The sequence below is a fragment of the Rhinolophus ferrumequinum genome, chromosome 6 (genome assembly GCF_004115265.2).
Source record: "Rhinolophus ferrumequinum isolate MPI-CBG mRhiFer1 chromosome 6, mRhiFer1_v1.p, whole genome shotgun sequence".
NCBI classification, from domain to species: Eukaryota; Metazoa; Chordata; class Mammalia; order Chiroptera; family Rhinolophidae; genus Rhinolophus; species Rhinolophus ferrumequinum.
The window spans coordinates 73,389,754-73,415,947 of record NC_046289.1 but is presented as its reverse complement, the minus strand read 5'-3'; the positions used below and the strand labels follow the sequence as shown (position 1 = coordinate 73,415,947).

Below are 26,194 nucleotides of genomic sequence, written 5' to 3'. Positions count from 1 at the left end.
TGCATGAGAACTCCGGGGGTGGAACCCCAAAGCTGTAAGTTAACATTTCTCAGGTGATTCTGATGCTCACTCAGGCTTGGGGTCCTCTTTCTGAGGCCATGAACTGGACCTAGCTGAGCGAACCAGGAAGGATCCAAATAACAAGGACTAGCCAGCCTTGAGAAGGGAGCAAATGGAGTAGTTCGATACGAGAGCCTCCTGGTACAAACTGCCTGCTCGCTCCCTCAGAGTAGTGCACAGCCATGGAAACTAAAGTGCTGACTGAGTTCCAGGAAGCGGAGTAGGACGAATCTGATCCAGTGACCCATGGGGTTTGTGTTTGGTGTGTCTTCTTGCCAGATGCTCTCACCCATGATGCCTGAGTAAGCGAAATGGTTCTCAAGCCTGAAAAGGTAAAAGAGTTTGAGGACCATCTGGTCTTTGAGAGATATCACAGCCCCTAGGAAGGATGGAAGAAATAATACCGCAGGGAAGCCAGGAAGAAAAAGTGATTTTTAAGGTGTGGAGAGTATTCTAAACCAGCATTAGACAACACAAACAAAACAAGCAGTAGAGAAAAGGAGGAAATGTCTGGCTTTAGGCAACAGCTCTGAGGCTTTTTCAGAGAACTTAAATCTGATCCTTCTGAAGAAATAGCAGCAGTAGAGTATTCTGGAGACATATGGGTAATGGCAGGCCTGAAAAAACTAGTTAAGGGGCTGGGCTGCCCCTGAGCAATGTGACTCTGACTATACGTAGACGAGTCTAATGCAGAGACCCATGGTTTTTCTTGAGCAACGTGATGAAGAGCTTGTTTACACCAATTAAGCCCACAGACCGCTATCATCCTTCTGCCAATTGCTGTGGGATGAATGATGTCACCAGTCAGAACACACCTGAGAAGTGTCACTGGTGACTTCGAAGTTCAAGATAGTGAACTGAGTGGCAGGTGGAGTTTTCATCTGTCAGTTGAAGGCTGTGTACGCGTATGTGAAGGAAAAAAACACACAGAACACAGTGCCTGACTGTAAATGCTAAGATTCCAGCAAGATAGACTGGCAAGGGACAAAGTAGATTTCATAGCGAGTGGGAGAGATGTGTTTGATTAGGCTTTAAACCGAAATTTTAAAGGAAAGGAGAAAAAAATGCACAGATAACAGTATAAATCTGGGAGGCTATGAGGTATTATACAGAAAGAAGAATAAAGGAAAAGTTGCCCAGTAATGAATTTGGAGAAAATAGGATAGAAGATTGGGAGTGATGCTTTTAGACTCATATCTATAAACATTTAAGGTTAATAAACATACTTGTTTTTTACTTTTACTGCAAGGAGGAAACAATTTCATAATTGATTAGAATATGATGTGAAAGTATACTTTGTTCAAAAGTGATGGATTTGCCAGGAGAGCTGAGATTGATGTAGTATATCACAGAGATGTATTCGTATGAGGCCCTGCTCTAATAAGGGGTGCTGCCCCCTCTGGGTAAGGTCACATTTTGATTCTTTTGACCGCAGTGAGAGGGAAATTTCAGTACACCAGGATACAGAGCCCCCTTAAAGGATTTTACTGCCCCACCTACTGTAATGAACAGTACCATTCAGTACTGCTTGCTGCTGTGCCTGCAAGTGGGTTTCTTCTTACAGCTCAGCAGAAATTACAGATATGTGGCCCATGTCTTAGAAAGAGCACGAGGACACCAGCCTCTGTTAGTCCTATCTGTTTACCTTGGGAAGAAGAATTATTATATGGTGTGATCAGAGGCTCCCAGGATCCATTTAGGGAATTTTCCTGAAGGTCTCCCATAGTCACAGTACATGGAAATAAATCCCCATCCGAAGGGAAGAAGCATGGTGAAGAGAACAAGAGGATGAAAGCAAAAAGAAATAGGAATGCTGTACCTATGGGTGTAGACTACACACCATCAGATCATAGGGAGACTATTCTGCTTTCCTAGTAAAAATTATAAAATTTGTACAAAAGGGAAAATATGGTAGTGATGGAAGTCTCAACTTCCTGAGCATCTTTTGCTAAAGTCAGTTGCATTCCGTTACATTCAGTACCTCTATACATTTTTAAAAATGGTTTATTATGGAAAATTTCAAACATATCCAAAAGTAGAGTGAATAATATGATGAATAATATGATGAACTCCAGGGTTCATGAATGATTAGCAACATTGTTTAATCCGTCCAACTACCCCACCACTAGATTATTTAAAGCAAATCCAAGACATCATACCATTTAATCCCTAAAGGCTTCATTATGAATCTCAAAAGGATAAGGACTTATTATTATTATTTAACATAACCAGGGAAATGTGGAATCCTTGTGAGGAAATGACTGTGCCCCCCCAGAAAAAGAAATGGTGGGTTTCCTCTGAAATACATTCTAAATGTTAGGCAATGAAATTGCAGAAAAGTTCAGGGCAAAGAATTATAATCTCATAGCCAGGGATTAGGAAAAAAAAAGACCAAGAGCTTCTTCAAAATGAAATTCTGATAAAATAGTTGAAAATTATCTTATTTAGGAAGAAAAGAATCATCTGAAGAAACCAATATGATTGAATACCTTGCTTCCCCCCCACTTCGGCAATATGGTGTCATTATTTTAATATTCTTCTTTGTTTTAAAGATTTTTATTAAAATATAGCTAACCACATTGCTTTTTTTTTTTTAAACAAACTCTTTGAGTACTTTTTTTTTTTTTTTTAATTGGGGAAGGGGAACAGGACTTTATTGGGGAACAGTGTGTACTTCCAGGCCTGTTTTCCAAGTCAAGTTGTTGTCCTTTCAATCTTAGTTGTGGAGGGTGCCGTTCAGCTTCAAGTTGTTGTCCTTTCAGTCTTAGTTGTAACCACATTGCTTTTTGATGAGCTTAGATTTTTAGAAACAAGATACACAAGAGATTGGTTATGCGAGAGGTGACGTAACCAAGACTAAATACAGGCATGGCCCAGAACTGGAAGAAGATTGTCCTGAAGGTTGATGCCCCGCATAAACTAACATCGAAGGGGTCGAGGACAATACAAAGCTCTGAGAAGAATGTTCAGAGTGAGCACAGCAAGGGCATGGCAGTTAGTTCTATGATAATAGATGGTGGTGAGAAGGCCACAGTTCCATTTTTCTTCTATCTGTACCTAGCAGAGGATTGCTAACCTAGAAAGGGTTCAATAAGAAAACCAACAGGCCAACAGATCTAGGCCAACACAAAAGCAAGACTAAGAGAGTTAAGGAGATAGTAATAAATCATGCAATTGCTTTAAAAGGTTTTTTTTTTTTTTTTTTTTTTTTTTTATTAAATGAGTCGTCCCGCTGTCTCTCTTTTTTTTAACAGGACTTTATTGGGGAACAGTGTGTACTTCCAGGACTTCTTTTTTCCAAGTCAAGTTGTTGTCCTTTCAATCTTAGTTTTCGAGGGTGCCATTCAGCTTCAAGTTGTTGTCCTTTCAGTCTTATTTGTGGAGGGCGCAGCTCAGCTCCAGGTCCAATTGCCATTGTTAGTTGCAGGGGGCACAGCCCACCATCCCTTGCGGGAATCGAACCGGCAACCTTGTGGTTGAGAGCCCACTGGCCCGTGTGGAAATCGAACCGGCAGCCTTCAGAGTTAGGAGCATGGAGCTCCAACAGCCTGAGCCACTGGGCCAGCCCTAAATGCTTTTAACTATCCACTTGCAGACAAATGGAAAGAATTTGTAATTAGTTGAGATGATAGAATCACCACCACCAGGCATCTCCAGGTTGTGGAGAATAGGAAGGGTGTGAAAAGGAAGCTGTTGAGTGATGTATTAGTTTCCTATTGCTGCTGTAACAAATTACCACCAATTTAGTGGCTTAAAACAGCATAAATTTATTATCTCACTGTTCTGTAGGTCGGAAGTCTAAAATGGGTCTCACTGGGCCAAAATCAAAGTGTCAGCAGTGCCATATTCCTTTCTGGAGGCTCTAGGAGAGAATCTGTTTTCTTGCCTTTGTAGCTTCTAGAGGCTGCCCACATTCCTTAGCTCATGGCCCCCTTTCATCTGCAAAGCCAGCAGTATCTAGTCAAGTCTTTCTTACGTCTCTCTGACACTGATTCTTCTATCTCCTGGGCCTTTGTTCTGCTACCACAGGTTGCCCACCACAGGTGATAACCTGTGATAACTTTCTTTCCAAAAAAGAGAAACAGGTGGACTCTGAGAATTTTGCATCGATCATTTGAAGTTGATTTCCTGCCCAAATTCTAGGCTCCTCTGTTAAACCTGTTTAGCAAAGTATAAGAAAGGAGAATCTATAGAAACCTGTATGGGTTCACTGAAAACAAGCTATGCTAAGCTAAACTAATTTTTTGTTCAATTTTAATTTTTTATTCAAGTGTAATATACAAAAGGAACAGTGCACAGGGCATCAGTGTACAGCTTAATGAATTTTCACAAATTGAACACACATGTAACCAGCATCTACATCAAGAAACCAGCCCCCTGAACCCCTCCTGTATTCCTCCCAGCCACTCCTCTCCTGCTTCCCAAGCACCCAAGCACCCGTGAAGGAAAATCACTATTCTGACCTCTAGAATAGTTTTGCATGTTTTTTTTTTTTGTTTTTTTTTGTACATGGATATAAAGGGTATGTACTCTTTTGTGTCTGGCTTGCTCACTTAATATGTTTGTGGAGTTCATTCATACTTTTGTCTGTATTTGTAGATGGTTCGTTCTCACTGCTGTTTAGTATTCTATTGTATTGATTTAGCCACTCTATTGTTGACTGCTATTTGAGTTGTTTCTAATTCTCAACTATTACAATGGGATAGTTATGAACATTCTAGTATAAATATGTACTAATTTTATTTGAGTCATTTGATAGCATCATTAGATTGCTAGAGCAGAGACACACGTATACAGATTTGAGAGAAGTTCTTAGCAAGCTCAGGATATTCTTGTTGACCAGGTGGAAAAGTGGACTACATAATAGTTTGGTGGATTCTTGATTGATGTCCTAGAATAATGACAGCATAGAGGAAGGTCTACAGGGATAGACCACAGGGCTCTGCCTATCCTAGTCAACATTTTTTTCAGTGACTTCCAATGAAATTAGTTCAAAGGCATTTGACCTGATAAAATTAAGGGGGAAAATCCATTTTTATAGGTGGGAATGATGCCTAAAAATTCACGAAGTTACTGGGAATCAATATAAAGTTCCATATTTGGGATTTAAAAAAAAATCATTTGTATAGGCCCAAAAAGAGGGAGAGGGAAATCAGTTTGAGGTGGGGAAAAAAAGGAGTTGTAGTTGCCAGTGAGTTCAAACTGCGACACCATCGTCTGCAAAATGTCTGGAGTTTCCTGTGTGTGTCACGTCTCCAGGGAGACACGAACAAAGTGAACTACTGTAAATGCAGAGGAGAGAACTGGGAGAGGGAGTGGTCTGGAAGCCATATTTGTCACACAAGAGATTGAAGAAAATGGGTTTTTAGCCCAAAAGAGGGAAGACTCAAGGGGGACAGGACATACATCTTTAATGATAAGAAGGGTTATTATATGGAAGAGGCTTTAGTTTGATTCTGTGTAGCTCTAGGACTTACTGGGTAGAAGTTGCGAGGAAGATGTTTTTGGCTTAGTGGAAAGAAGAGCCATTGATCTCTTTAAAAATGATATGAGTTGTCTACTAAAGTATTGAGGTTTTATAGTCCCTGGGCATTTGAAACAGAAAATGGATTCAATACCGGCCTAAATTTTGTGTGTTACATTATACATATTAGGTTGGTGCAAAAGTAATTGCAGTTTTTGCGATTATTTTTAACCTTTTAAACCGCAATTACTTTTGCACCAACCTAATACATTTACAACTAATGGTGCTGCAAGGTTTGTAGGTTTACTGTTCTTTTTCAGGGACATTTTAGTTTGGGCATCTCAACTAAATCTGGGCATCTGATCCTGAGTAGGCCTGCAAGCTTTGTTCTGTTCTGGATCAACCTGGATGGTGCTTCCCTGGCTTTTAGTTCCAGAGCTGACACCGGGCCTTAGTGCTAGAACTAGCCTCCTACTCCAGGAGCCCAGATAGGCTGGGTTTGATGATCCATTCAGAAGCATCTCTTTAGATGATTATAGGTGACTTCCTTGCAGGTTTTCCTTTCTCCAGTGCAGGAATGGAGCTGCACCTGCGTCAAGGGTCCAAGGTAATTTCAGGCCATCTTCCTGTGGACTTGGGCCAGTGTTGGGTGGAGACTGAATTGCACCTCGAGGTAGGAGGGTAGGGCATCTCTGTCCTTGAAGCTAACTTGCAGTTAGTAGCCTCTATTTTCTAACCCCATGGTCCCCACCCCTTCCCTGCCTCTGAAGCAGGAGGTTGGGCTCTGCTTCAAGAACGGTGCACTTGGCTGGGCTCTGGAGCCTCTGGTCAGCTGTATCCGCTGGGGGTGGGGACAAAGAGCCCAGTCAGCACTGCTGCCTGCCATACTCATTTCCTGTTCCATGGCCAAGAGGCCCTGGAGGAAGCTGGGTTTTGGGGAAGGTGAGGGCCAGTCTCTTTAGGCAGTTCCTCTGCTTCCTTGTTTCTTTCTATAGGATTCCCTTCTTCATTCAAACCAAGCCCCTTGTGCTCAATACAGAGAGCAGATCAGGGAAAGATGGTGGGCCAGCGGCTGAGAAATAAGATTCAGGAGTGGGGGAGCGGGAAAACTGGTGGGTGAAAAAAGGGATACAAATGGATGGATATGGGAGTAGAGAAGCAATAGGGATTAAAATATAAACAATCCATGTATTTTCATTTCAGAATTTGTTATGATAAAGGATGATGAGTTGGCTTTTCCTGGCCCACATTCCTGGACAGAGCTGAGAACAGAACCTTGTGGTCTATGGCTGCAGACTGACTGAACCACAACTAGTTCCTTAGCCTACCCCAGTTTGGCACTGTGACCCGTGGTTACCCTAAGGGCTAACTGTGAATTTTAATTAGGAGATCCCATTCCATTGTGACTATGGCAGCATCAGTTGTCCCTGGCTCCAGTTCTATTTGTAAGCCCGCAGCAGAGCCCCAGCGGTTAGGGGTAAGGGTTACAGTAGGGAGAGAAGGGGCATAAGGGCTGGTGAATAGCTGGAGGCAGAAGTCCAACGGGGAGTAAGGGGTGGATGACTGGCTGAGGGGGATCAACAGATCCGAAAGATTTGTGGAGGGTAAGACACAGGCACTTTGGTCATTTTGTAGTGTGCTTGTGCAGAATATACGGTTGTGTCTTTAATTATTAACTTAGCACTGGGGTGGCCTGGAGTGACGCATGCATTTTTGTCCAGCCCTGTGATATGATTTGGTTGTTATTGTCCTGTTTATTAGGCAGAAAAGTGTTTGTATGGGACGGGAATGTTCCTTTTCTGGGAAAAACAGTAAGGAATTTGGGCAGTGAGTAGAATGGGAGGGATGTTAGGGAGGGGGAAGTAGAGACAGAAGAAAGAACAGCTATGCAGAGAGGCTGGTCTTTCCTGCTTCTCAGGACGAAGTAGCCTCTGGTCAGAGTGTGATGAGGCCAGGGCACAACAAAACCGGAGGACTAGGGACACTGAGGGACATGCCACTGCCAGAACTGAGACAGGGAGGTCTTCTTGACTGTTGGTGGCCTGAAGCAGGCAAGCCCAGCACTGGGCCTCACTTTCTCCACTGATAAGGCAGGCTGACTCTGACCTTGCCCTTGCAGCCCTAGGGAGAAGGCTATTCTTCCTGTGCTCCAGTTGCTGAGCTGGGAAGGAGGGAGCAGTGAAGCAATTCATTCTGCCACAGTAGGGAAGGTTGGTGGACATTAAGAGGTTGGAAGAACATTCTGCTGAGTTTCAGAATTGTTTCTTTTGACTTTCTTCCTTGCCACATCCTGAGGCTATTGGTTAACCTCACAGCATGTGTGGGCTTCCCTTCTTGGATTTCTGCTTCTGAAGTAGACTGTAACTTTTTTTGGGGTAATGGATTTCTCTGAGATTCTGACAAAAGCTATGGACCCTTTACTTAGAAAAATGCATATACTTTGGACATATCTACATAGCACCTTAGAAAGAATTTCAGGCCTTGTGGAAGCCACAGGATAAGAATGCTGGCTCTAAAGGTGATCCATGAACTTTACCGAAGTTCATCCAGGTAAAGGGATTGCCTCTTCCTCAGGGTAGAAGGACTTGGGGAATGTTTGTAGCTCTTACGTTTGCATTGTCCAGTCAGGAAAAATGCCGTGTCTCCATTCTATGGGAACCTCGGTTCCAAGAATCTTTCCAAGCCCCAAAACAAGCAGCTGTGCTGGCAGGCAGTAGCAGAAGTCTGGCCTCCATCCTAATCCTTGGCCACATGTCCTGACCTGCTGGCCCAGACATTGACAAATCATGACAGGACTCATCAAGGTTAACAGTAACACCACAGCATCAGAGCTCTGGGCCCTGGAGCCCGTATCACAGGGTAGGAGGGTGGATAGGAGGGAGCAACCGTGACTTTTCAGAGCCAACAGCTCTGAACACATCACTAATCCCCTCCAGCTACCAGTTGCCTGCCACTGCCGAGAGCGCTTTTGTATGTAAGCAAATCCAGTCATGGTTTGGTCTCCTGTTTGTGTCATCCCACTGAGGATGTGTATATGTGTCTGTTTGTGGTGCGATGTACACAGGTGCTTAGCAAGTGCCTTTGCATGACAATGGTGAGGACATTCTGGGCAGAAGTTTCCAATGCAGAGCAGGTCTGAGCCCAACACTTCTGTCTTTGGCCAAAGGTCTACTTTGGCGACTGGTACGGGAAAACTTTCTTAGACTTTCTTGGGAGTCTAAGGCCCTCTGGATGGTAGAATCAGTCACCAATCACTGTTATTTTTCTTTTAGGTTTCTTAACCTTCATTAACTGTGCCTATGTCAAGTGGGGAACAATTGTCCAAGACGGTTCCACCTATGCTAAAGTAGTGGCTCTGATCGCTGTCATCATCGCAGGCATTGTTAGACTTGGCCAGGGTAAGAAATCACAATAGCCACTGACATCTGTTATGCATTTTCTAGAAGCCACACTCCTCTAAGTGCCCTTTGTGTATTATCTCATTTGGTAGGTACTATTATTATCTCTATTTTATAGATGAGGCTGTAGAATTAAGTACCTTGCCCGAGTCCCTAGCTAGTAAGTAATGGAGCTGAAATCTGTACTCAGGCAAACTGGCCCCGAAGACTGTCTTTATAGTTCTATGCATGCTGCCTCCCAGAGGAGGCTGATTTTGGCAAAAGGGCTGACAGCCATGTCCTGGGAGATGGCTTTTGCAGATTGGTAAGCCCAGTGCTGTGGCTACAGTTGTTCTCCACTTGGGAGTGGGCAAGGGTAGAAATGACCTCCTTATACCCAGTACTGTCTAGTTGCCAGTCTGAACACCTACCCTACAACTACTGTTGACCTGGGTGTATTGAGTCCTGCCCTTCCCTCACCCGTATCAGCTCTGTCTGTTGTTACAAAGCGGGCGGAGCCGGGCAGCTTGCAGGGCAGGACAGAACTACATCACTCCTGTTCTCCAGCCCTTCTATTCCTAGAAAGCCATCCCGGGTCCTTCCTGTCAAGATCCCCATTCTGCATGTACCCTGCATTCTGGCCCATCACTGTAGATGCCTGTCTTCGGTTCCCTGTTCCATCACTGGTCCCCTTGCTGCCAAAATTGCTTGGGAGTCTAAGGCCCTCTGGATGGGAGAGTCAGTCACCAACCAGTATTATTTTTCTCTCAGGTCTCTTAACCTGAAAGCCATTCACCAGCTGTTATTTTCATATTCTTCCACTCCTTCATGGATCACCTTGAGGTTGGGAGGTAGGTCACTAATTCTTCTGCCTTTCCATGTTCTCTGGTTCCAGGAGCCTCGAATCACTTTGAGAATTCCTTTGAGGGTTCATCATTTGCAATGGGCGACATTGCCCTGGCACTGTACTCAGCTCTGTTCTCCTACTCGGGCTGGGACACCCTCAACTATGTCACCGAAGAGATCAAGAATCCTGAGAGGTAGGTACCTCACCGTCAACTTTTCACGGCAATGATAGCCATCATTTACTGAGCTGCTTCTGTGTGCCAGACAGCATACCACCACTGCAGAGATAGATTTTTGTCAGCCCCATTTGATGATAACAGATGCGAGGCCTGAGGCCCAGAAAGTAACTTGTCCGTGATCATAGTGACAGAGCTGAGATACGAACTTTTCTTACTTTCTTACTTTCTTTCTAATGTTTTTTAAAGGCCTTTCCACATCTGTTCATTCATTCGTGCATCAGTTAAGGCAGGTTGTAACTTCTGCTTGTGTATTTTTTTTAAAAGAATTTTTTTTTTTCCCCAATTTTTATTGGGAAACAGTGTGTTTTTCTAGGACCCATCAGCTCCAAGTCAAGTCTTTGTCTTCAGTCTAGTTGTGGAGGGCGCAGCTCACTGGCCCATGTGGGAATTGAACCAGCGACATTGGTGTTATGAGTATTATGAGCACTGCGCTCTAACCAACTAAGCTAACTGGCCACCCCTCCCCTTTTTTAATAGATTTTTCTTGATAGGTCTGTCACCCACCTTTATCCCCAGAGAGTACTTAAGGTTATAGACTCCCTGAAAACTTGTTTCACTTCTGATCCTTTCTCATTCACACTGACAGTGGTATTATTTCAGTCATTCAGTGGTATCATCTCACCAGTGTTTTTCTAAATCCCCCTGAAGTCATGCAGTGAAAAGAGCACTGGAAGGGAGTGAAAGGGTCTGGAGCCCGTCTTTCCACTGATTTGTTGGATGACCTTGAAGGGAGTCCTGACATCTGTCTGCTTCCTTATCTGTAAATAGAGGGCGTTGAATTGTATGGTCTCTAGAGCCTTCCCTGTCTCTAAAAATTCAATGATTCTGGGAACTAAGATTTGCCAGGAAGTGGTTTTTATACATTTTTGGCCAAAAGAATAATAATAAACTCCTTTTGGCTTTGAGAAACAAGAATACTCTTGGTAGACACCCAGTGTGGCAAGCCTGGGAGCAGCTAACAGAAGTAGGATCCAGCCTTGGATGGTGCTTCCAACTACCGGACTGAAGCTGAAAGACTAGAGACTATTTGTCCCCCTCCACTCCGCCCCCCTCCTCCCCTCACCATCTCACTGTAAAGAATGTTTATTAGAGCATGGCTTTACTGGGCCAGAGGGACCTTGAGAGGTCTTTGCATCTTTCTCTTGGCTACCAGTTAGATGGTACCCAAGGTTCTCAAACTGAATAAGGGAGTGGGGTGGACATATTTCCCAGGTTACTTGTTCAGATACACATATTGTTCTTCTTACTAAGGGGCTGTTATTCTCTGGAGATGTTAGGTTTCACAATTTGCCTCCATAATTTCTTCTTCTATTTCTCAACGTTAAGACAAATTTTCCAATGTTTACACTTCTTTTCAATGTTTACAATTTTAGAGAAAGAATCCTTGGATAAAAACACCAAAAACCCCCCATCTTTCTGTGCTATTGTCCTGTGACATAGTTGTGTTAATCTTTTTCTTGCATACCCCTTTCTCCAAATATGATACGCCTTTCCCTTGATGATCTTTAGTTCTTAAGAGTTCAAAGCTTGAGCCCCTCTCCTAGGCAGCAATGGCTGTCACTGGGGAATGCCACAAGTGTGACAGTCTTAAGGATTAAAGGTGAGATGGGGATGTGACCGTGGGACTAATGTATCCATTATTCTATTCGGCTGTAGGAACCTGCCCCTCTCCATTGCCATTTCCATGCCCATTGTCACCATCATCTACATCTTGACCAATGTGGCCTATTACACCGTGCTAGACATGAAGGACATCCTGGAGAGTGACGCTGTTGCTGTGGTAAATGATTTTTACCAGCAGGAGAAGGCTGAGGGTGTTTGTGGGCTTCTGGGTATTTTGAAGTTCTTTAAAGTCCCAAGAAAGGGGTAGTCCTTGAAAGGACACTGGGCTTGCAAGGTCATTAGCCTTGTTGTGGGAGAAGGGCTGGCTTCCTAGTAGTGGGAATGTGGGGGCACGCCTGTCCTGTTCATCCCTAATGACTCTTTTTCTTAGACATTTGCAGACCAGATTTTTGGAATATTCAACTGGACAATTCCACTGGCAGTTGCATTATCCTGCTTTGGTGGCCTCAATGCCTCCATTGTGGCTGCTTCTAGGTACGAATGGCATCTTTTACTGGAGGGTATTATGAACTATGGCACGAGAGGCAGAACTTACAGGACCCAGACTTTACTGTGCTCCCCAAATATTCACAGCCTCTTTGCTCGTTTCCACCAGCAGCCTCTAGTTCTTACTAATTTCAATACTGAACTCCATTCCATATTATTCAAATTTTCTTGGATGGGATGGCAGAGAGGGAGGGCTTGTGGCACGTGAACCAGGCCACATCCAATGTCCTATAAATTTCTCAGCCTCTCCTATCTTACCCAAAATAGGCTTTTCTTTGTGGGCTCAAGAGAAGGCCATCTCCCTGATGCCATCTGCATGATTCATGTTGAGCGGTTCACACCAGTGCCTGCTCTGCTCTTCAATGTAAGTGATCCCAAGGGTGAGGCTAAAAGTGATTGTGGGGGAAACTTTAGTAACAGTAGATGCAATTGTTCTAGCGTCCTGAAAGCTCTAAAGGAGACTGCAATAGAAAATTATTAATGGAGCACCCACCATGGGCAAGGCACTGTGCCAACTGCTGTGGTGGTTCCTAACAGAATTTATCTTCTCTAAGGAATGGTAACCTCCTTTGGTCTAGGATAAGCATAAAGCACATTGGATTCTAATGACAGCCATGAGGGATGCAGTGTTTAAGGGAAGAAATGATCACTTCCATGGGGGCAGAGGGTGAATCAGGAAAGACGTCTTTGACTAAGTGCATTTGAAATAGATTCTTAAGGTTAGGGCTGCAAACGGTAGACTTGGGCTTTAGGTGAAGAGAAATAGCACCAGACAGTTCTGAGGTAAAGCAGTGTGGAGTTGGGTGGTAGGAGAGAAGCTGGAAATGTAGGATGGAGCCATCATGGGGAAGCTTTTAAGCAAAAGATTTTGGAGTTGTTTTGAGCTCTGCTTTATAGGGGGTGAATGGCGCAAAGGCTTGAAGAATTGGCTGAAAAACCAATTGAGAGGCTACTGACTTAATAGGAAATAAGGTATTGAAATCGGGTGCTAGAGAGTGGGAACAGGAAAGGTCAGGTGGGGAGACTGAGGACTTGACAAAGGGATGGATTTGTGGGAGGTAAAGGGGAGTGAAAAGTGCCTTGAGTTACAAAGGCCATGAGAGGCACTGACGGGCTTGTGCTTACAGGGTATCATGGCGCTGATCTACCTGTGCGTGGAGGACATCTTCCAGCTCATTAACTACTACAGCTTCAGCTACTGGTTTTTTGTGGGGCTCTCAATTGTGGGTCAACTTTATCTGCGCTGGAAGCAGCCTGACCGTCCTCGTTCCCTCAAGGTAACTCACCTCCATCCTACCTGTTCTGGGGATTCTTATAGGACAGTTTATTCAGAAACCTTTGTCTAGGACTTGCTGGTGGAAATGTGCTGAGATAAAGGGGATGGAAAGTTCTCTGATCTTCACAGGAGGTGGGGTTATTTTGGCTGTCAATCCTGAGCTAACTTCTAGTTGTTTCTTCTGTGCCCTTAGCTCAGCCTTTTCTTCCCCATTGTCTTCTGCCTCTGCACCATCTTCCTGGTGGCTGTTCCACTTTATAGTGATACCATCAACTCCCTCATCGGCATTGCCATTGCCCTCTCAGGATTGCCCTTTTACTTCCTCATCATCAGAGTGCCAAAACAAAAACGACCTCTTTGCCTCCGAAGGATTGTGGGTAAGCCTTGGTTCCTCAGCTGGCTCAACTAATAATGTACAACATGGTTTTTTTGTTTTGTTTGCCTTTTCTGCACATCCTCTTCCATGTCACCTCTGTCATAGCCTCTTCTAATTGTTAACCCTAAGGCTTAACCAAATCGTCACCTCAGGCCCAATCCCACTCAGTGCATTTGAACTCAGCCCAGTTCATCTCTTCTCAGTTTTGACTCAAACTTCTCTTTGTAGCGTCTACCACCCGGTACCTCCAGCTCCTCTGTATGTCAGTTGCTGCAGAGATGGATTTGGAAGATGGAGAGATGCCCAAGCAACAAGATCCCAAGTCTAAGTAACACCTGGAATCCTGAGATGTGAAAGGAGGGGCCTCTTGTCTCTTACTGGCGGTAGCCAAGGAAATTGAAAAGGAAAGCTCACTTCTTTGGAGGCACCTGTCTGGAAGCCTCATGTAGGCAGCCTCAGCAACCTTGGAACTTGCTTTTTGAGAGACGGACAGTAATTTATTTGTTTTGCTAGATATTGTTCCAGATATTTTCAAAGCGATGATAAAGCAGACTGTGGTGGGAGCTTGTCAGATGCAGGCTTGGTGGTTCTAGTAGCACATTCCCGTGTGTTAAGATAGTCACTCACCTGTGGGTGTGCCTACCTACTCCTCCTTTCCTTTAAAAGGGCCAACAATGCTCCAAACTTCCTGTCTCCTTTACAGAGACATGAAACTACAGGTGCTGGACAATAAAAGGGTTATGTTCCTAAGCTTTGAGTGGCTTCATTTTACATAGTGTCTGTGGGACAGTTCCTATTAGCCTGGTAGGAAGACTAAAAACAATCTTATGCTAGAAAGTATCTGAGCATTTCTTTCCCTCTCAATCCAGTTGCTGAAGGCTGATGCAAACAGTCTCTACACAAAAAAACATCTAAGCTGCTGCAGCAAAATATTAGACAAAAACTAAATCAACTTCCATTCCTCTTAATTATCACCAAGAATTTCAGTGTATCTACTTCTTAAAAGATATTTTATAGGTAATGTTGGGGTAAGTATGGCTACTCTATTTAGATACAATCTCATCAGGCATACCTACCTCTAAGACTGCAACGCAAATGTGACTGGAACAGCACATCTACGGGGTGGGGGCCTCAGCTCCTTAATGCCAGGTTACTACACTGAGACACTCCCTAAGAGTATGGGCCAGCAAGAGCAATCACCACTCAATGTATTCTTCAGTTTTCTGAAGCACATAATCCATCTGTCCGTTTAATAAATATCAGGAAGCAGCGTACAGTACAGATGTTTCCTAATTCTGAGGAAGGGAAGATCACCTGGCTTCCCAGTGGTCTTATACTTAGGCAGGAGAGTCTGCAGTGAAATCCACATTGAAAACGAACATCTCCATGTCCCACAGTTCCTAGGTCTGGGGCAAGGAACCAGCGTCGAATCTTGTTCTAAGGCTTAGTCTTTGAAGAGAGTTCCTGCCACTATGAGCAGGGAACAGCATTCAGCCAAGCGTGTCACGCCAGGGCTGCTTTGACTTTGGTTTGTTGCTGCTGCTGTTCGGGGGGTTGGGAGAGGGATTTTTTCCATGCTGTAGCAGAGGGTTGTGGGTAAAAGTCTGTCGTAAGGGACCTGGAGGAAGAAGAGAATCTCAATGAACAAAAGAAAGGAAGAAACAGTGACAAAATTTAGCCTGAAAGGGTTATTTACCCCTAGCTGCTAGCTCCAAGTGATTCTGCATACGTCGTTCACGCTCTTGTAGCTGATGGGTGAGTTCAGCATTCTTCCAGCCTACGGAAAGAGAAGTAAGACAGTCGATCTCATACCCATTTTTAGGCCACTTTTCCCTGGCCCTGATTCTCACAGGACAGGCCCTTACCTTTTTTGAAGCTCTGTAAGAAGCCTTCCCGTGGAGGTAATTTGCTGGAATCGTGCACAACACGCTGGGGGATTTTAAGTACACTGCGTACAGCAGGAATCCGTAGGCAAGCCACCTGGCTCAGGGAAAACAGGTTGGAGGAGAGCCAATACATGAACACTGCCTGGAGGAGGAGGAAGAGAAGGTACTCAGAAACGGCATCGCAGGTCAGCTTGCTGGGAGGTGGCTAAGCTAGGTGGAAGGACTTGGAGCCAGCCCCTACGCCACTACCTACCGAGGGGAAATGGATGGTTATGGGCAAGACTGCCAGGGGCATCAATCTCATAACATTTCTCATCCACTGAAGGTCAGCACTTTGTACACCAGTCTCAGCACCTAGCTGCCAAAAAAAAAAAAAAAAGGCAGAGGAAGAATAGCAAATGCACATCAGTTTTAGTGACTGTGGTTCAAATTTCTTACCCATGAACTCTTTTTCCAGGGAGTGAGAATGACCATTCTGCACAAATACTTTACCCCTACTCCCAGTTTGCTTTGCAGGCCTGGCATTTGGCCAACCTGGGCTTACCTCAAGGACACCCCACATTGTAGCAGTGACTACCAGTGGTAATACGTAGAGGGGGTCAGATAGTGTGAGATCCTGGAACCACCAGAGGCCACCTGTCTGTAGACTGGGCACAGGAAGGCTGGCCATTTCTCTCAAGGCAATGAAGAAGGAGATGAAGATTGGGGCCTGTTACACAGGATAAACAGTGTCAGGACTGTTAGCACAGGGGACATTTCCATTATTGCATTATTGAAAGCCATGCTTATCACCACCATCACCTGCTTTTTGGGGGTCTAGGGCATGGGAAACGAGATAATCTGATTGGTTCAGGATAAAATAAGGGAAATGTTTTTGCTTACCTGTGTAAGAGGTAGAATGAGAGGTCTAAGGAGTTTAATATCATGCTTTTTCTGATAAAATGTCATCTCCGAGGAGGCCCTGTAAACTGAAGTGAGGCGAAGTTAATGGTTGGGTGGACAGTTACGACAGTGGAAGTAACCATCTCCATCACGTGGCCCGTGACATTTCTAACTGACCCTGGCCAGTCATTGAAAGTATTAGGCCCAAGAAGCAGGTAACCCTTCAGGACTTGTCCAACTGTAGCAACTCCTGACTTAGGTTGTTCCCTTCCCTTAGCAGAATGTCAGGAAAAGTACAAATGTGGTCTTCTCCCACGCTCATTCTGCAATTGACTCACACTCAACATGATCTCCTGCCAACTTGGCTTCTCTGATCCGAGTGGAAAACTTCTGGATCTCTGGCATGTGGTTGTGGATCTTGGCTGCCTCTCGTTGGCCCTTCACAATGAGAGGAAACACCAGGCAGCGGGCAAAAACTGTACCTGGAAAACAGACACGAGGATTGGAGTAAAATTAAAGCAGTTCTGCAGCTAGAAGGTTGAAGATCTTTAGGTCCTCACTGAAAGGGTCTCTCTTATTCTAGTCTTTTTCACACTGACTCATGCCCAAGAGGCCCAAAGCAAAGGGCAGGGGTATGACTTAGTTACTTCAAGGCTCAGTCTTTGCTTTGACATTACAAAAATCTAGCATTAACTTCCCTAAGCAAATGACCAGGAATCCTGCTTGCTTCTTTGAACAAAAGGTGACAGAAACCACTTTTCTAGATCAATGGTTTCCAAACTTTTCTATTATCAATGGAAAAGCCCCCAATTATAAGTGTAGTCCCAATATACATAACAGATAAAATGAGGTTGCCCTAGGTGAGGGGGGAGTCTGGCTATTGGATTCTTTAAGCTCTGGCCTTTGCTTTGCTCAGAGATACCTTTACGAACTCTGGGGCTCCCAGGAATGAAGTGTGAAAGCAGCTGCCCTAGAAATCCCTGGAGCAGGAGGTAAACTGGTGACATACTCCTTCCTATTAGCTCCTTCCTATTTCTTGTATTTCGTTATTTCCTGATCATTCCAACAAATATTTATTTAGTTTACTGTACCTATAGATAAGCAAGTGGGTGTGGGCTAAAAAGAGATGGGGGTAGTGAGAGTAAAGGTATAGGTTTTTGCAGTGGAAAGACGGGAGCTAAGTGAGGATGGAACCCAGGATACCAGCACTGAAGAGGTAGGTAGTGTATCGGGCAAAGGAGATGGGAGGGTGTGGTTAGAAAGACAGGACGAAAATCAGAAAAGACTGTCACAAAAGCCAAGGGATATATTTCAAAATCTCAAGAGTCTAACACAGAAAGGTCAAGTATGAAGAGAAATGTGGGTTTAGCAATGAAGTAACTGGCAGTTAGAACGAAGTGGTGTTACTGAAAGTCAGATCGCTGAGGATCAAAGAGTGGAAAGAAAGACGTGAGCCCATGGATACAGAATACTTTTAAATAACAGCTATGAAAGGAAGGAGAAAGATAGGATGGTAGTTAAAGGTGAACTAAGAATGAAGAGAAACAATTTCCTTCAAGAAATCGTACATGGTATGATTAAGCATGCTTATATGTTTAGAGGAGGGCAATAAAGAGGAAGAAGTTGAAGACACAGGGAGATACAGGATGATGGCTGGAGTAAGGTGTAGGAAAACACAGAATGTGAAGCACAGGTTTTTGCCTAAAGAGGAGCAACGTGAGTGTCTTCCCGATTTGGGGGTTTAAGTACCTGACCCGAACTTCTACTCTAAACCAGAGTGGCTTTATCACTGTTAACAAGGTCCCCTTACTCTAACCCCATGTTCACATTCCAACATGTATATGTCTTGAATTGTAGATGTTCTAGTGGTTTTATAATGCCCTTTAGAAAATATAGGGAGAGTACATCTAAGTATCAAGAGCCTCTACCCCTCATTAGAATCATCTGCTTCTCTGACCCCTAAACTTCGGTAACTATTTCCTTGTTCCATTCACAGAACTGCTGCTATCTTTAAAGTTCCATCCTTAACTACCCATTTTCATCCACCCCAGGATGTATTCCTTACATGCAGCAATGGCCCCCCACCAAGGCAGGCCTAGGTTAACATGCATAAATTCTAGTAGATTCTGGATCAGTCCCACTGGGGTGTATGACCCCAGCCCCAGGTCAGTGAAGCTCTGTTCTGCTGCAGCCTGGACTATATCTGCAGTCTCTCCAGGAGCCACCTCAGTTATCGCTGTAGGTGAGGGAGTTGCAGGAATGACCGGAGGGGCCTGAACCTGTGCAAAAGGAAGCCATGTGCAATATTCAGTAGAGGGGTCATACAGAAATCGAGGGACCCCTTATGATAACCAGTATTGGGTTGTTCTCTTGACTCCCTAATTCTCGTTTTTCCAGGTTACCCTACAGTGTCCACAGAATTCGAAGCTTAAAAATGACATTGTATTTTGACCCCTAGGTAGGGAAATAAGAGTAAGATTTTATGACTTCCCTTCATGTTGGGAAGTTATTTCTTGTATCAGTGTTTCCTCAACTTCAGTCATTTGATTATCACTGGAATGATTTTGTACATACTCAAACTATTATACTCATAACTTCCCTTTAAAACTGTTTTTAAGACCAAAATATCTACTTGGTCTCATCCTCAGAAATATCAACATCTATGAAATCATGTATACGACATGGAAGTTACATTTTTTCTAATACACACAGCCCTGGAATAACATTTCTTATCACCATCAGTGGTTTGCCACCACTCTGGGAAACAATGGTTCGTATATAACGTAAATCTCTTCTGCTGTACTCGCCATCATTCCCCCAAATGATGTGAAAATCTATCTATCCCAAGCAGAGATGCTACTACCATTTTGGGGAGCTATGTGGAGTGTGGACAAGTACTCTCTTCCACATTCCACTTACCCCTATTCAAAACAGAATAAAAACAAATCAACCAAGTAGCACCACTCCTAACACTGCAGGGAGGAAACGCTTTTTACCTGGGCTTCTGCAAAAGAGATGGCGGAGATACTGAGGCCACGGGGGCTAGGGGCCCCGAGGAGGACATACTGCGGGCGCCTGCAGCACGGGCCGCCTGGGAACCAGAGCCCCGCGGCCAGCGGTGTCCGGGGCCACTGCGAAGGTCCTGGGACGCTGTGGAACTGAGCGGGGAAAGGGAGGATGAAGTCCTTTTATCCCGACCAGAAGTCGCTCCTTACGCTCCCTCCGCCCCCCAAGAGGCAGGCAGCCGGCTACCACAGGAGAGGACACTGCAACTTTCCGCGCGCAGAAAGCAGGCCCGAAGGCACGCTGAGTCCCGGATTTCGGCTACCGCAAGCCCACCCCGGGGCCCAGAAATCGAGGCTGAGGTTTCCTCGACAGGGGTGAGGCCTGTTTCCGGGAACTGACAACGCTACGGAGCCCCTGACCCGCAGGATTGAAGAAGGTAAGCCTTCCGCGTCCTCACGCGACCCGAGGTCACAGGACGCAGGTCCCGGGAAGCAGGGCGGCGTCTGCTCCTGCCCCCCAGGACGAGTTGCCATTGGCTCGGGTCACAGGGACGGGGCAGCATCCCGACGCTCAGCCGGGGGGCATCTTTACCTGACGCTGGGGCCGCAGCAGGCGCAGAAGCTCCCGGCGCCCGCACATCAACCCCACCGCCATTTTGCCAGGAAGAGGGCTTGTGGTCGCGCGTGCGCACTCAGAGCCGCAGCACCGCGGCAGGAAGCCCTTTTGGAAATGGGCTTGAAGCCGGAGCTGTCGCCCTGATCCGGAGGTAAAGGAGCCTGGAGCTTGGCGGCCATGTTTGAAGTGGGTAAGAAGACCGCGTTTAGCAGTTCGCCCAGAGTGTTTTCGGGAGATTGAAGAGCCACGCCAGTGGCCGTGACCTGGGGAGTTTTCTTCCGTCTCTATCTCCATGATTCTCCTGCGATATGTTGAGTTAAAAAATAGCCTCCGTACGGTCTTGGCTGTACTTCGCGTGGGTTTTTCCTGCCTGGTGGTGTTCGATTCTTATTTCTAGATAATATTGTAATTGCAGATCCATTGAAAGTTTAGGGTAGTCTGGAGTCTGACGGAAATCGAGGGAAGGCAGCTTCTCGGAAAAAAATTACCTCCAAGATAAAAAGACAAAGCTTCAAGAGCAGACTCCATCTTTCCCTTTTCCCTTAAGTGTGGTTGTTGACGAGCATCTTGTGACTATGAGGGGACAAGTCTAAAGATGAAAAGCTAACATGCTAAAGATGGTTATATGGAAAGATAGAAAACTCCTGAATACTTGATGATGTCATTGAGCTTGCTGCATCAAGCTTGGAGCCACCCATCTCTAGATATTGTATAAGATAATCAAAGGTCTTTACTGTCTGACCTTTTATGTCTTTGAAGCTTAGGTAGTTTGTTTCTTGAAGCTGACAGCATTCCTAAAGATGTATGAGGTGAAGTTCCTTTTCTCCAAAGAAATAATAGTACAGCTCAGAAAGGTGGAAGTTGATTGTAGTTAAACCCTTATGAAGTCTCTCAACTATAGTGGTTTTTTTAAAAATAAATTTTATTGGGGAATATTGGGGAACAGTGTGTTTCTCCAGGGCGCATCAGCTCCAAGTAGTTGTCCTTTAATCTAGTTGTGGAGGGTGCAGCTCAATGGCCCATGTAGGAATTGAACCTGTTGTTCAGAGCACGCACTCTAACCAACCCAGCCATCCGGCTACCCATACAGTGCTTTTTTTTCGTTTTTTTTTTTTAATGACAGTAGAGTTTGGGGAAGATACAATAGCCTGAAAAGATTTCAGTCACTGCTATTTTGGCATGGTTATGAATATGCCTGACAGAAATGGTGAAAATAGGGGGCAAAGAAATAAAATACCGATTTAATAATAATTAGGGATATGACCTGTTAATCAAACATGTTGGACACTGTTTAAACAAGCTCTTTTGGTTATTTTAAAGAATCAATACAGTTAGAGGTAATGACAGATATACAACTACAGGACACTTGGGGCGGGAGGAGTGGGGTGGGAAAGCTATCCTGTGGTAGACTGTTACTTTGGTGGCTCGAAGTAAACCATATCTGCCAGTATTTGCACCCTTGTACAGCCTTACACAGCCACTAGAGAAAATAGTATGGAGGGTCCTTAACTAGAAATAGAACTACCATATGATCCAGCAATTGCACTTCTGGTCATACGGAATTTCCTTTAGCAGTTTACTGATATCTGCACCCCCATGTTCATAGCAGCATTATCTACAGTAGCTAAGATGTGAAAACAACCTACATATCCATCCACAGATGATAAAGAAAATGTGACACACACACACACACACACACACACACACACACACACGGATACAATTCAGCCATAAAAAAGAGAAATCCTGCCATTTGTGACATGATTAGACCTTGAAGGCATTATGCTAAGTGAAATATGTCAGACAGAGAAAGACAAATACTGTATGATTTCATGTGTGGACTCTAAAAAAAAAATATCGAGACTCATATAGAAAAATAGATTTGTAGTTATCAGAGGCATGGGTGAGGGGTGGGGGAATTGGATGAAGGTGGTCAAAAGGTACAAACTTCCAGTTATAGATAAGTAAGTACTGAGGATATAATGTACAATATGATGACTCTCGTTAACACTGCTGTATGATATATTTGAAAGTTACTAAGAGTAAATCCTAAGAGTTCTCATCATAACAAAAAAAAGTTCTATTTTCTTTTTTTGGTATCTGTATGAGATAATGGATATTAACTAAACCTATTGTAATAATTTCACAATATATGTAAGTCGTCATTATGATGTATACCTTAAACTTAATACAGTGCTATATGTCAATTTGTATAAATGTAATGTGAACAAAACTAACTCCATTTCTGTGTCCCAGATATCTTTCATGCTGCGACCTTTGATCAACCACACTGTCCTTAGTAAGCATATCAAAGCCCTCTAGTTGATGATTATCTGTGTCCCAAAAAATGTAGCCATAAATATTTTTGTTGGTAATGGCTGGAATGTCATGACAACTGAGATATGTATCAAACTGATGATAGTACCTACAAAACCACCAGGAGGTATGGCCCCTGGAGCAAACTACATTCTTTGTCCCTTTGTCTTGTCAATCCTTAGTACCTGAGTTACAGTATTTAAAAAAGTACTATAACAAGGGTCTATTAGCAGAGAATAATTTGGGCAGAACAGCTGGGTCATCTGTCTGCTCTGACCCTATGTCACTGTAAGTAAATTACCCTATAATAATTCTGTTGTAGTCTGGAATTGCCTGCATTGTTCTTTGGTCTGAAGATGCATTCTTGTTACGGTGGCCATTACACCTTTGCCTCACCATTGGACACAATTATATCACAATAAAACTGGAAAAAAGTTCTCAGCGAACACACACACACACACACACACACACACACACACACACACACACTCTTTGTATCTATGTGAGATAGGTGATGACTATGTTAAGTAACATTATTGTGGTAATTATTTTTGCAATACATATGTATATTAAATTGTTACATTGTACATCTTAAACTTACAAATTTTATATGTCAATTATATCTCAGTAAAGCTGGGAAAAAAGTTCTGAGGAATATACAAACAGAACTAATATGTAAATGTAGCAAGGTTGTAGGAGACAAGGTCAGTATGCAAAAATCAACTGCATTTCTATACACTAACAATGAACAATTGGAAAATAAACATTTGCAAGAGCATCAAAAATGAAAAATTTAGGGGTAAATTTGACAAAATATGTGTGAGACTTGTACACTGAAAGTTACAAAACATTACTGAGAGAAAACCTCACTTAAATGAGCACATTTTATGTGTTATACATCAATACATTTGACTTCTAAGTGAAAAAAGTTTATAGAATTAATCATTGTCAAAATAAAATATTTGTCTCTGTTATTTCAAGTGAAAAACTGAAAAAGTATAGCACCTGAAACTAATATTGTATGTCAACTGTAATTGAAAAATAAAAAAAATTTAAAAATGTTACTTCTCTGGATAATTACTTTTTCACTCAGCATGGATATTCATGCCTTATGAGAGATACAAATACAGTGCTTTGGTAGGAGGTTGAGATTTTTTTCCTAAGAAAACACCAGGGATGGCTTTATGGAGGAAACCATTTTTAATTTTGACTTTAGTTAATAGATATATAGAGAGATAAATAAAGAAAATAGTACAGCATTACAGGCAGAATGAACAATGAAGCAGAGCAATATTGCCTTTAGCAAAAAAATACTGTTTATTTGGAGAGACTCCAAGTCTGCATTTCACTGTTTATTATATCGTGTCTCTATATTAAACATCGATATGTAATTTTCTGTCACTTTTAATTATGCATGGATGATTTCTCCATATGGAGAATGCTGTGTGTGGTTAATCAGGAAATCATTTAAAAGATGTAGTCTCCAGGAACTCATTAACTTAAAAATTGGACCTAGCTAAGTTATAACTACATGATTGCTGCCAGAGTACCATGTGAAAAACCATTCATTCAACATTCATTCGTGCAAAAAAATATTTGTTAAGTGTCTGTTATGTACCTGAAACTGTTCTATGTAAGAAAAACCACTCTGTAATAAATGAACAGCCACTTTGGGTAGAGAGTATGATATCAGTAGTCCTATTTAGTCTTCCTTTTAAAAAGGTAAATATTTAGAGTGGTTCCAGTCAAGATGGCAGAGTAGGTAAATGCTGTGCTTCCCTCTTCCCACAAGCAAAATTAAAACTAAGTTACAGAACAACACTCTTGAGAACCACCTGAAAACTAGCTGAACAAAATTCCTATAAGGATATAAAGAAGAAGTCACGTTGAGACTGGCAGGAGGGACAGAGATGTGAAATGGGCTTGTTCCACACCCACATGTGGCAGTTAAGAATTGGGAGGTATATCTTGGCTGTGGAGGTTCCCTCTGAGGAGTGAGGGGTCCCAGTTCCACACCAGGCTCCCCAGCCTGGAGCACAAGTGCCAGGAAGAGGAGCCAAACATCTGGCTGTGAAAATCAACAGAGAGTCTGTCTGCATGAGATGGAGGGCTGTTGTAGACTCAGGTGTCCTCTTAAAGAGCCTCAGCACAGACTCGCTCTTTCACAAATAATCACTTTAAGTTCCAGTGAAGAAACAGCAGCTCGAAAAATGCCAAGGACATACAGGGAGGAACTGAATTGTCTGGCTTCAGAGTGAGGGCTGGAGGGGCAGCTCTGTTTGGAACAGAAGTGCTGGGAGGGCTCTTTTGTTGAGGGCCCCCCAGCCCACAGGTACAGATGGGTGCCAAATCTCAGTTTCCATCAATCTAACACTGCTTGCCCCACCCTTGTGATTCCCTGAGGCCCCCCCACTTCCACACCCAACTCACACACCAGCCCAAACCTCTTTCAGAAGCTGTTCCTCACAAGCAGCTGACCTTGGCCTATCCTGCAGACTTTCCTTAAAATCTCTCAAAGGTCCACAAACCCCAAAGAAGCAGCAGCTGGCTTCAACATGTCCTGTACCCCTTGCTAAGCGTACCCAGCTGGGCACTAGTGGCAGCCAGCCTCAGTTCACAGCATAGCCTCTCCATGTCCAGCAAAGTTAGCTACCAACCGCAGATCACTTTGTAGCTCTTACCAGGTGGCCCCAGGCTGGGCATAAGCAGCAGTTGACTTAGGCCTGCACTGGAGGCCTTTCCAAGAAACTCCAGACAAAACACATGTGGTAGCCAGCTTCAGATCACACCAGAGCACCACCAAATTAGCTCCACAAATGACACACCAAAAGGGTGGATTTAGCAGGCACCAGAGCCCCACTGGGGCTAATCTTGCTCTGTGGGATCAGCTACTGCACAACAGCTAGTCTGCTGTAGTGTTGGCTAGTTCTCACAACCCATCAACTTGAGACTCAATCCCACCTACTAATGTGCCAACAATAATCAAGGTTTAACTACAATAAGAGGGCGCACAATCCACAGAAGAGATAGCCCTGGAGCACCCAGCTCAGGTGGCCAGGGAGACTGCACCACTGGGTCCCACAGAACACCTACTACATAAGGCCACTGGCTAAGACTGGGAGATATAGCAGATCTACCTAATACATAGAAACAAACACAGGGAGGCAGCCAAAATGAGGAGACAAAGAAATATGTCCTAAATGAAGCAACAGGGAAAAACTCTATGAAAAGAACTAAACAAAATGGAAAAAATGCAACCTACCAGATACAGAGTTCAAAACACAGGTTACAAGGATGCTCAGTTGAACTTATGGGAAGAATAGATGAACTCAGTGAGAACTTACACAAAAAGATAGAAACTATATAAAAGAATAAGTCAGAAATGAAGAATCCAAAAACTGAAAAGAAGAATGCACTATAAGGAATCAACATCAGATTAGATGAAGCAGAGGATCAAATCAGCAATTTGGAAGACAAGGTAGCAGAAAACACCCAATTGGAACAGCAAAAAGAAAAAGAATTTTTAAAAATGAGGATAGTTTAAGGGGCTTCTGGGACAATACCAAGCATAACAACATTCAAATCAAGGGGTACCAGAAGGAGAAGAGAGAGAACAGGGATTAAAAACTTATTTGAAGAAATAGTGACTGAATACTTCTCTAACCTGGTGAATGAAAAAGATTTACAAGTCCAGGAAGTGTAGAGAGTCCCAAACAAGATGAACACAAACAGGCCCACACCA

At 43.7% G+C, this 26,194-nt stretch overlaps 2 protein-coding genes across 2 annotated transcripts in view; one reads left to right on the top strand and one right to left on the bottom strand.

Annotated features, from left to right (window-relative positions):
* The window catches only part of SLC7A7 (solute carrier family 7 member 7), a 46,853-nt gene extending 32,356 nt beyond the window's left edge, over nucleotides 1-14,497 (top strand). Inside the window, 8 exon segments of the mRNA XM_033109463.1 lie at nucleotides 8,797-8,922; nucleotides 9,797-9,941; nucleotides 11,643-11,766; nucleotides 11,980-12,083; nucleotides 12,363-12,459; nucleotides 13,223-13,372; nucleotides 13,565-13,748; nucleotides 13,976-14,497. Of these exon segments, the coding sequence (XP_032965354.1) occupies nucleotides 8,797-8,922; nucleotides 9,797-9,941; nucleotides 11,643-11,766; nucleotides 11,980-12,083; nucleotides 12,363-12,459; nucleotides 13,223-13,372; nucleotides 13,565-13,748; nucleotides 13,976-14,079 (1,034 nt within the window). The 3' untranslated portion in view covers nucleotides 14,080-14,497.
* A 464-nt stretch (nucleotides 14,498-14,961) lies between these two features.
* OXA1L (OXA1L mitochondrial inner membrane protein) lies at nucleotides 14,962-20,265 on the bottom strand. Its single transcript, XM_033109465.1, has 10 exons — nucleotides 20,113-20,265; nucleotides 19,512-19,673; nucleotides 18,581-18,794; nucleotides 16,854-16,997; nucleotides 16,516-16,601; nucleotides 16,178-16,342; nucleotides 15,887-15,991; nucleotides 15,613-15,775; nucleotides 15,444-15,524; nucleotides 14,962-15,365 (listed from the first exon to the last, which is right to left on the bottom strand). Exons 1-10 carry the CDS (start codon nucleotides 20,173-20,175, stop codon nucleotides 15,238-15,240), a joined length of 1,311 nt encoding a protein of 436 aa, XP_032965356.1. The 5' UTR covers nucleotides 20,176-20,265; the 3' UTR covers nucleotides 14,962-15,237.
* Between the last annotated feature and the right edge of the window lie 5,929 nt (nucleotides 20,266-26,194).